Consider the following 10,118-nt stretch of genomic DNA (forward strand, 5'->3'; position numbering starts at 1 on the left):
AAAATACAGGGAGAATAGTCTGGCAGAGTTAGGCAACAGCGCGCCACTCCGATCCGACCCAAAACTGCGGTTTCTGTCAAGCGTTCGCGTGACATTTGCTTGCTACGCGTCGACCGTACCTGTCTCTTATTTTGTCGGCCACTTCCGTGAGCGCTTCCGGCGGCAAGCCGAGCAAGATGGCGGCGCCCGACGAGCTGTTCGTGTGGGAAGGAGACTGGGGGCTGCCGTCCGTCAACAGCGACTGTTTGATGCTTCTGGTCGGTCGTCTTTTCTTCTCCGTTCTTCCTTCTTGCTTAGCGGCGGGCGTTCGTCCGCTAGCTTAGCTGAGTTATGTTGTAATAGCGAGCTACCCGGTAACAAACAAGCGGCCCTGACGTCACCATTGTGCGTCAGAGGGAAACTAACCTTGCGCTAATCCAATAGTATGATTATGAACTTTTTTTCATTTACGAAATAGCCTGCAAGCCGTTAAAAGAGTAACAACGTTAGCGATGCGTTTCCTTTGGTCTGAGCGTCGTAAATGCTGAATTGACTCATAAGTTATGTGTGAAAAAGAGCGACTGGTTTGTCTTATCTGTCACTCTGAGTGGCAGCCAGGCTGCCCCGCGAAGGAGGCGTCTGTGTGTACGTGTCGGTCGTTCGTGTAAATTTGTGCTCTTGGCAGGCGTACGCCCAGTTTTCCGGCGCTCCTCTCAAAGTTCGCAAGGTGTGCAACCCGTGGAGATCTCCGGGAGGTGAGCCTCTCGTTCCTCGTAGCTCCGCCGGCAGGGGGCGTCAACTTACTTCACCTAACCTCATCTCTCCATGGCCATCAGGTTCCCTCCCCGCCATGCGGACCGCGGACAAGGAGGCGCTATTGCAACCTTCTGATATCATCATTCACCTCCGAAAACAGGCAAGCTACGCGTATCGTCAATCTCACTCAAAATATCCGTGAGCGCCATCAAGGGCGTAATGACAAACAACAGGACAGACGTTATTTGTCTTCACAAAAAATGGAAGGAAAGTGTATTTAACCCTTTATAGGCACTCGTTTAAATACTATAGAAGGAATCTGACCTTTTCGCCACATTGCCGAAATCACGCCAGTTGAACCGCCAGACCCGCGCTGGTGCAGCTCCAATGACCCGGGCCGGCGAAAGACTAACGAACCGGCCAAAAGGCCGAACTCAGCACGTTCACCTTAGTCTTAACTCCTTGTACTAACTCTATTTGAAAGCTGGAAAAAGGCTTCAAAACACAAGTTGACAATTTATTCAGGTCGATAGCGATCAAAGGGCAAGGCAAAACAGCGACAGATCCAGGCAAGGAGGCAGACTGGTTCCAGGCTCACCATATCACAAGTGAACAAAAGAATCCCGAGAAAAAAATGACAATGATTAATTAAACATTGTCTTTTTGAAGGCTCTCGTGGGGCGGGCAGGAAGAAGGGTGTGTTTGGGTTGTCTTCTGTTGCAGATTTGAGCGGTCAAGTTTGTGCGTCACCGTTGCAGGGTCATGGTTAATGAGGCAAATGAGGTGGGAGGCTTGGCGCGCCTCACTGTCTGAGAGGCGCTGAGCTATCAAACTTTGTTCTTTTTGTTATCGAGTGTTGTGGTAGTACAGGACGTCCCGCCATTTGTTCTGGAATGTCCTGAATAGCTTATTGCTGAATTTGGTGTTGGAGACGTGGGCTTGTAGATGTCTTGCTTATCACCTGGTAGCCAGCGTCAATCTTGCTCAGTCAGCTGCATGACGCACGCGCTGGGCTTCAGTGGTCAGAAGGCTTCATGCATCTCTTTTGCTCTATGACAAATATGCTCTGCTTGTTTTCCTTAAACTATGATCTAAATGCTATTTATTTTATAATGGGTACGTTAGAGTAATACAAACAGTAAATACGCGTAAAGATACTATTCCTTTACGATGTATCAATAACCAAAAAAACCTTCGTCCTACTGGGCGGCACAACCAGAGTTGAAAATGCCCCAAAATGAACAGAAAGTGATCCGAAATAAACAGAAAGGCACACACATACAAATGGCCCAAAATCAACAGTAATTCACCTGGAATTGAACCTAACCCAAACGTAAGAGACCGATAAATGTGCCAAATTAAAAAGGAACTGAGCCCAAAATGAGCCAAAATTAACAGGAAGCACCCCTAAAGCATACGCGGAGTTTAAGGGGGGGGGGCAACCCCCCCTCCCCCGGTGGCCGAAAAGCTTCATTGCATATAATTGACTTTCCTATATATATGATATTAAAATTAAGAGTTTTCCGGTAAAACAACAAAAATGAATGAAATGAACATAAAAAGATATTTTTATAATGGGTCAAAATTATTTTTCGAACACATCATGTGAGTAGCACCTCAGACGGTCATTGGCTTTGCTTAGCCAAAACCAGCCGAGGACCCAAGAGGCAAGATGGATAAGCGTAATTTTTTTCAAACCTAAGCTTTCAAAGGCGACAACTACTGAGCAAGAACCAAGGATTGAAAATGTGGACCATGAAACACCAGACACCACAGCCAAAATGGTGAGCGGACTTTCAATTTGCCGCAATAAAGACGCTAATTGTACGACAGAGCCACCACCGGTGTCTTGCCAATGTAGTTACCCCCGTCAAAAATCGTATCCCCTGGCAATGGGAGAGCGCACACACACACTGCTATGAATTATGTCGACTTAAACAATTAATTGAAGCCAGAAAAAAACCACAGTTATATATTTTGGACATTGACGTTTATTAAACTGGAAAAACTCCATACAGGACTTGAATTACAGTAATAACAGTTGTTGGTCATCCTACGGGTAAAACTGTGAAACATTGCCCTTTTTTACGTTCAGTACGTGTGATATGCTATACGACAGAATTTTTTTTTTTTTTTTTTATGGATGGGCCATGTTTTAAAACCTTGTAGATACGCACTTCTCACTTAGGGGGTCCCGGTGCCGGGATTGGCGATGAGGCAGCGTAGGGTCGGTCGCCAACGGGCTTACACTCACAAGGGATTCACACGATTACTGGGCTCTAGATCACAGAGCTGATTTGTGTACACTCTACCCCTTTCAATCACTTAGCTTATGGACTCCCCCACCCCGTCCCTCTCTTTCCCTGGTCAACAGGCCCCCCACATAGTGTCAACCAGAAATACATCTAGCTGACGATAGCACCAACATATTAGTAGTTAGTGTAGTTAGGCGTTCAATGTATTTCTTGTTGAAGTTTGTGTCTCTTTTTTTATTTCTTCTCTTGTGTTTCTTTTCTTCTGTTCCCCCATAACCCCTTCCTGTTTGCTGCTTTGTCATAATAAACAAGGTACGTTGAATGATCACAATGGGAGTATGTCAGACTCTCAATGTGAAACATTGAAACTGTTCAGACCATCTGGGCAGTTAGACTTCCATTCTCCGAGTCAAACATCTGAACAGGACAGGTTTAAAAAAAAATAAATAACAAAGATAAAACCTTGTAGATAACTACATCACCAAAACACAGAAATTAAGCAAATCAGTGCAGTGGCTCCACCCAGTGATACAATTTTTGACGGGGGTAACTACATTGGCACGACACCGGCGTGCGTACCATATTCAATGGATGACAGTCTTGGTGAAAATTATAGCAGCCTGATTTAGAATTCCCCTCAAGAATGATGGTAAACAAAAACACTATTTTTCAACTTATTATAAATATTCTGTTAAATCAATTTTATTGCCGACACGGCATTTTGGGGTCATCAACATGTTGTCCCCCCCCCAAATGTCAAACGGACATCTATTGCTGTCACTGGCAGCCGAAGAGTTTATTTATGAAATGAAACCTGTTTGTGGCAGCTAAAGAGTTAAGCACTGAGGTGTCTTCTCAAAAAGGCTTTTTTTCAGCGTGAAGCCAGACATCTGCTAAGATTTTCCTGCCTTTCCATCTTCTGACCCACATTTTCCTCATCACGCGTCGCTCGCGCTCCTCCTCCCGCCGCATCTGGAAGACATTACCTGGCGCGCCGCGGGGCCCGTAACACGCGTCGGCTCGCTCGTCTAAACGAAACCGTCGACGTCGATCCGTCCCATAACAAGGAAAGGGGAAAAAACTACTCTCGGGGATCTCGTTTCCAACTGCCGGTCGGTCGCCCTACCCAAGATGGCCGCCAGCGACGCACACCGCCGTAAGAAAAGGAGCGCTTGTCCCGAGAGGATCGTGCGGTATCCACTCGTTCTTCTGCTTTCGGTTGAAATGAGTTTATCACAAGTCGTTTTCAAGTGGAAGGGCATCCGTTCGTTCGTTCGTTCGCCGGCCCTCCCGCTTCGAATGGATTAGACGTATAGCGCTGCGTGCCGCTGCATATATAGTAAATACTTTGACCTTGATAAAAGTGTCTTTTTATTGAAATGAGCGAGTTATGCATCATTTCGATGTCAACGCTGTGTTGCGCCCCAAGCAAGATGGCCACCCTGAGGCCATTTCGGTAGGGACGATGCAAGCTTTTCTCATTTTTCTTCTGTGAGTTTGAACAAGTGTATCACTAGTAGATGTCCAATCCATTTGAAGCGGAAGGGTGGCAGCGAATGAACACATTGGACCGCTTACTTTGAATGGATTGGACATGTAGCGGCGTCAATGAGTTGAGCAATGTCTGTCCTTTAGTACTACTATAAAAATGTCCCACTTTTTTTTTTTTTTCAAAAGACGTGGCATCGGTATACTACAGGCCCCCCAAAAAATGGTAGCAGTTCAACACATCTGGCGTGTCTTTTTCCAGAAGTACAATGCGGACTATGACCTGTCGGCCGACGAGGCCGCGGACAGCTTGGCTTTCGTCGCCCTGGTCCAACAGAAGCTCACGCCCGCCGTGGTGAGTGGGGAGCGCCGTCCGCGTCGGGAAGATGAGCGCCGCCGCTGATTTTTTCCCCCCGCGATGCTAGATTTACGCTCTGTGGGTGGAGCCCAAGAATTTCGTGGAGGTGACCCGGCGCTGGTACGCCGAGCGCACGTGTTTCCCCTTCAGCCTGTTCCTGCCGGGGCGAATGCAGCGACACCAGCTGGACAAACTGCGCCTGCTGCGGGGCGACGCCAGCCTGGAGGCCAGCGAGGAGCTGGAGAAGGAGGTACAGTGGGACAAATAAGTATTTAGTCAACCACCAATTGTGCAAGTTCTCCTACTTGAAAAGATTAGAGAGGCCTATAATTGTCAACATGGGTAAACCTCAACCATGAGAGACAGCAAGTGGAAAAAAACCCCAGAAAATCACATTGTTTGATTTAAATAATTTATTTGCAAATCATGGTGGAAAATAAGTATTTGGTCAATACCAAAAGTTCATCTCAATACTGTGTTATGTACCCTTTGTTGGCAATTACGGAGGCCAAACGTTTTCTGTAACTCTTCACTCTTCGCTTGGTGTAAAGAAATCAACTGTGGGAGCAATTATTAGAAAACGGAAGACATACAAGACCACTGATAATCTCCCTCGATCTGGGGCTCCGTGCAAGATCTCAGCCCGTGGCGTCAAAATGATAACAAGAACAGTGAGCCAAAATCCCAGAACCACGCAGGGGGACCTAGTGAATGACCTATAGAGAGCTGGGACCACAGTAACAAAGGCTACTATCAGTAACACAATGCGCCGCCAGGGACTGAAATCCTGCACCGCCAGACGTGTCCCCCTGCTGAAGAAAGCACACGTCCAAGCCTGTCTGCGGTTCACTAGAGAGCATTTGGATGATCCAGAAGAGGACTGGGAGAATGTGTTATGGTCAGATGAAACCAAAATAGAACTTTTTGGTATAAAACAAAGGTTCTCATGTTTGGAGGAGAAAGAATACTGAATTGCATCCGAAGAACACCATACCCACTGTGAAGCATGGGGGTGGAAACATCATGCTTTGGGGCTGGTTTTCTGCAAGGGGACCAGGATGACTGATCTGTGTAAAGGAAAGAATGAATGGGGCCATGTATCGAGAGATTTGGAGTGAAAATCTCCTTCCGTCAGCAAGGGCGTTGAAGATGAGACGTGGCTGGGTCTTTCAGCATGACAGTGATCCCAAACACGCAGCCAGGGCAACAAAGGAGTGGCTTCGTATGAAGCATTTCAAGGTCCTGGAGTGGCCTAGCCAGTCTCCAGATCTCAACCCCATAGAAAATCTGTGGAGAGAGTTGAAAGTCCGTTTTGCCCAACGACGGCCCCAAAACATCACTGCTCTAGAGGAGATCTGCATGGAGGAATGGGCCAAAATACCAGCAACAGTGTGTGAAAAGCTTGTGAAGAGTTACAGAAAACGTTTGGCCTCCGTTATTGCCAACAAAGGGTACATAACAAAGTATTGAGATGAACTTTTGGTATTGACCCAATACTTATTTTCCACCAGGATTTGCTAATCAATTCTTTAAAAATCAAACAATGTGATTTTCTGTTGTTGTTTTTTTTTTTCCACATTCTGTCTCTCATGGTTGAGGTTTACCCATGTTGACAATTACAGGCCTCTCTAATATTTTCAAGTAGAAGAACATGCACAATTAGTGGTTGACTAAATACTTATTTGCCCCACTGTATGTATTTTCTACTTTCCCGCCGAGCTCGCGCACCGCCTCGTAGCGACGCTTATCTTCCGGTGCCAATCATGTGGCTTCCAATCATTGGTCAGCTGTATATTGAAATGATTTTGTCATTTGGCGTCTGATGCATTTGAAGCTAGTGATGACTGGTCGATGCATTGACTTGAATGGGAACGTTGCCCCTACTAACATGGCCGCCACATTTTGGTAGGGGCGACGAAAGGTCTTCACGTGTCTGTCATGAATCTAAATGAGTTTGTCACTTGTGGGCGTACGATGTTTCAGTTGTACGGCGAGGCGACCGACTGCATGGACCTGCTCTCCCAACGACTGGGAAAGCAAAAGTTCTTCTTCGGCGACTCGTAAGTGCGACCCCGAGCGAGCGTTCGGCCGCGGGTGACCTTTGGCCTTCGCGCAGGCCCTCGTCGTTAGACGCGGTGGTGTTCGGCTGGCTGGCGCCCATCCTCAAGTGCAAACTGCCCGGCGGCAAGCTGCAGCGCCACCTCAAGTCTTTGGACAACCTGCACGCCTTCTGCTCCAACATTCTGCTGATTTACTTCCCCCGTAAGCCGCCGTCGATGGCCGCCGCGCGGCTTCTGCTCGCTGACCAATTTGTCTTGTTTGTGTTATTTTTTTTTTTGTCTTCGGGCGGGCAGAAAATGGCGGGACCGGAGACGTCCGTCCCGCCGAGACCGGCGAACTGGCCCCCGAGCGGCACGGCAAGCAGGTCCTGTCGGCGCTGGTGGCGCTGGCCGCCATGCTGTCCTACGCCGCGCTCACCGGCCTGTTGTCCGTCCGCCACGGAGCGGCGCCGGAGCGACGGCGGCGCCGCGACAACGACGATGACGAAGACTAACCGTTTTGCGTTGGTTTCCTCCTTTCCTTTGTGGGTCAAAATCTCCTATCTTGTCTTCATTTTTTTATCCGATTCACATCATGTACACATTAAAAAAAATCAGGAAATCAAGGCGTACAAATGTTGTATGTAGTTTTTGCCAAAATATGACAGTAAAAATCTTCCATTTTCAATGGAAGGAAAAAAGTCTGACAGAGTTTGACTTTTGCGGTGGGGGGGCATGTCGATGACCCCGAAATGCAGTACCAGCCATGAAATTAACTTACAAAGTATATGCTCGGATAGTAGCTTAGCCCGTGCTCGTACATACAGTGCCTTGCAAAAGTATTTGGCCCCCTTGAACCTTGCAACCTTTCGCCACATTTCAGGCTTCAAACAAAGATATAAAGTTTGAATTTTTTGTCAACAACAAGTGGGACACAATCGTGAAGTGGAACAAAATGTATTGGATAATTTAAACTTTTTTAACAAACTGAAAAGTGGGGCGTGCAATGTTATTCGGCCCCCTTGCGTTAATACTTTGTAGCGCCACCTTTTGCTCCTATTACAGCTGCAAGTCGCTTGGGGTATGTTTCTATCAGTTTTGCACATGGAGAGACTGACATTCTTGCCCATTCTTCCTTGCAAAACAGCTCGAGCTCAGTGAGGTTGGATGGAGAGTGTTTGTGAACAGCAGTCTTCAGCTCTTTCCATAGATTCTCGATTGGATTCAGGTCTGGACTTTAACTTGGCCATTCTAACACCTGGATACGTTTATTTTTGAACCATTCCATTGTAGATTTGGCTTTATGTTTTGGATCATTGTCCTGTTGGAAGATAAATCTCCGTCCCGGTCTCAGGTCTTGTGCAGATACCAACAGGTTTTCTTTCAGAATGTTCCTGTATTTGGCTGCATCCATCTTCCCGTCAATTTTAACCATCTTCCCTGTCCCTGCTGAAGAAAAGCAGGCCCAAACCATGATGCTGCCACCACCATGTTTGACAGTGGGGATGGTGTGTTCAGGGTGATGAGCTGTGTTGCTTTTACGCCAAACATATCGTTTTGCATTGTGGCCAAAAAGTTCAATTTTGGTTTCATCTGACCAGAGGACCTTCTTCCACATGTTTGGTGTGTCTCCCAGGTGGCTTGTGGCAAACTTTAAACAACACTTTTTATGGATATCTTTGAGAAATGGCTTTCTTCTTGCCACTCTTCCATAAAGGCCAGATTTGTGCAGTGTACGACTGATTGTTGTCCTATGGACAGACTCTCCCACCTCAGCTGTAGATCTCTGCAGTTCATCCAGAGTGATCGTGGGCCTCTTGGCTGCATCTCTGATCAGTTTTCTCCTTGTTTGAGAAGAAAGTTTGGAAGGACGGCCGGGTCTTGGTAGATTTGCAGTGGTCTGATGCTCCTTCCGTTTCAATACGATGGCTTGCACAGTGCTCCTTGAGATGTTTAAAGCTTGGGAAATCTTTTTGTATCCAAATCCGGCTTTAAACTTCTCCACAACAGTATCTCGGACCTGCCTGGTGTGTTCCTTGGTTTTCATAATGCTCTCTGCACTTTAAACAGAACCCTGAGACTATCACAGAGCAGGTGCATTTATACGGAGACTTGATTACACACAGGTGGATTCTATTTCTCATCATCGGTCATTTAGGACAACATTGGATCATTCAGAGATCGTCACTGAACTTCTGGAGTGAGTTTGCTGCACTGAAAGTAAAGGGGCCGAATAATATTGCACGCCCCACTTTTCAGTTTTTTATTTGTTAAAAAAGTTGAAATTATCCAATAAATGTTGTTCCACTTCACGATTGTGTCCCACTTGTTCTTGATTCTTGACAAAAAAATTAAATTTCATATCTTTATGTTTGAAGCCTGAAATGTGGCGAAAGGTTGCAAGATTCAAGGGGGCCGAATACTTTTGCAAGGCACTGTACTGGCATCACGGCTGCATGGCCGTCTCTAAGGTGCTAATCACATGATGTGTTTGAAAAATAATTTTGACCCATTATAAAAAAACATTTTTTCGTTCATTTCATTCATTTTTGTTGTTTGCTTCATTGCTTTACAACTTTTATAGACATTTTACCGACAGAGTCTTGATTTTAAATTCATATATAGGGAAGTCAATTACATTTAATGATATTTTCGGCCACCGGTGGGGGGGGGGGGGGGGGGGGGGGTTATGACACTTCCCCGTCCCCCCTCAGCATATTCCCAAAATAAACAGTGACCCTGGAATGGCACAAAATCAACAGGAAGTGACCCAAAATCAATAGGAGGTGATTCAATATAACAGGAGGTGACCCAGGAATGGCCCTAAATCAGCAGGAAGTGATTCAATACAACAGGAAGTGACCCAGGAATGGCCCTAATCAACAGGAAGTGACTTAAAATCAGTAGGAGGCGATTCAGTATAACAGTACACGAATCCAAGAATGGCCCAAAATCAACAGGAAGATGAATGCTCATTGGCTGCCAATCCTCTCACTTGTCTACCATTAACCGGCTCACGCAAGCTTTTGAATTGCCCTGAAATCAACAGGAAATGACCTTGAAATGTCCAGAAAACAAGCAAGGTGACTTGGACCCTTAAATCGAATGTGCAGGCCAATAATCACCAGCAAGTGACTGTAAAAACCATCAAATGAACAAGGATGAAAAAAATTGCTCGCCATTACAACTGGCTTTGTGTTAGTTCATTCGCCGATCATTTAACCTGAAAATGCCCCAAAATTA

General features: G+C 46.3%; 1 protein-coding gene across 1 annotated transcript; it reads left to right on the top strand.

The window, feature by feature from the left end:
- mtx1a (metaxin 1a) lies at positions 1-7,715 on the top strand. The gene is made up of 8 exons (XM_057833310.1): positions 1-257; positions 665-734; positions 816-895; positions 4,741-4,833; positions 4,904-5,086; positions 6,820-6,896; positions 6,953-7,098; positions 7,191-7,715. Exons 1-8 carry the CDS (start codon positions 177-179, stop codon positions 7,388-7,390), a joined length of 930 nt encoding a protein of 309 aa, XP_057689293.1. The 5' UTR covers positions 1-176; the 3' UTR covers positions 7,391-7,715.
- The last annotated feature ends 2,403 nt before the right edge of the window (positions 7,716-10,118 follow it).

This window comes from Corythoichthys intestinalis, chromosome 4 (assembly GCF_030265065.1).
Source record: "Corythoichthys intestinalis isolate RoL2023-P3 chromosome 4, ASM3026506v1, whole genome shotgun sequence".
NCBI classification, from domain to species: domain Eukaryota; kingdom Metazoa; phylum Chordata; class Actinopteri; order Syngnathiformes; family Syngnathidae; genus Corythoichthys; species Corythoichthys intestinalis.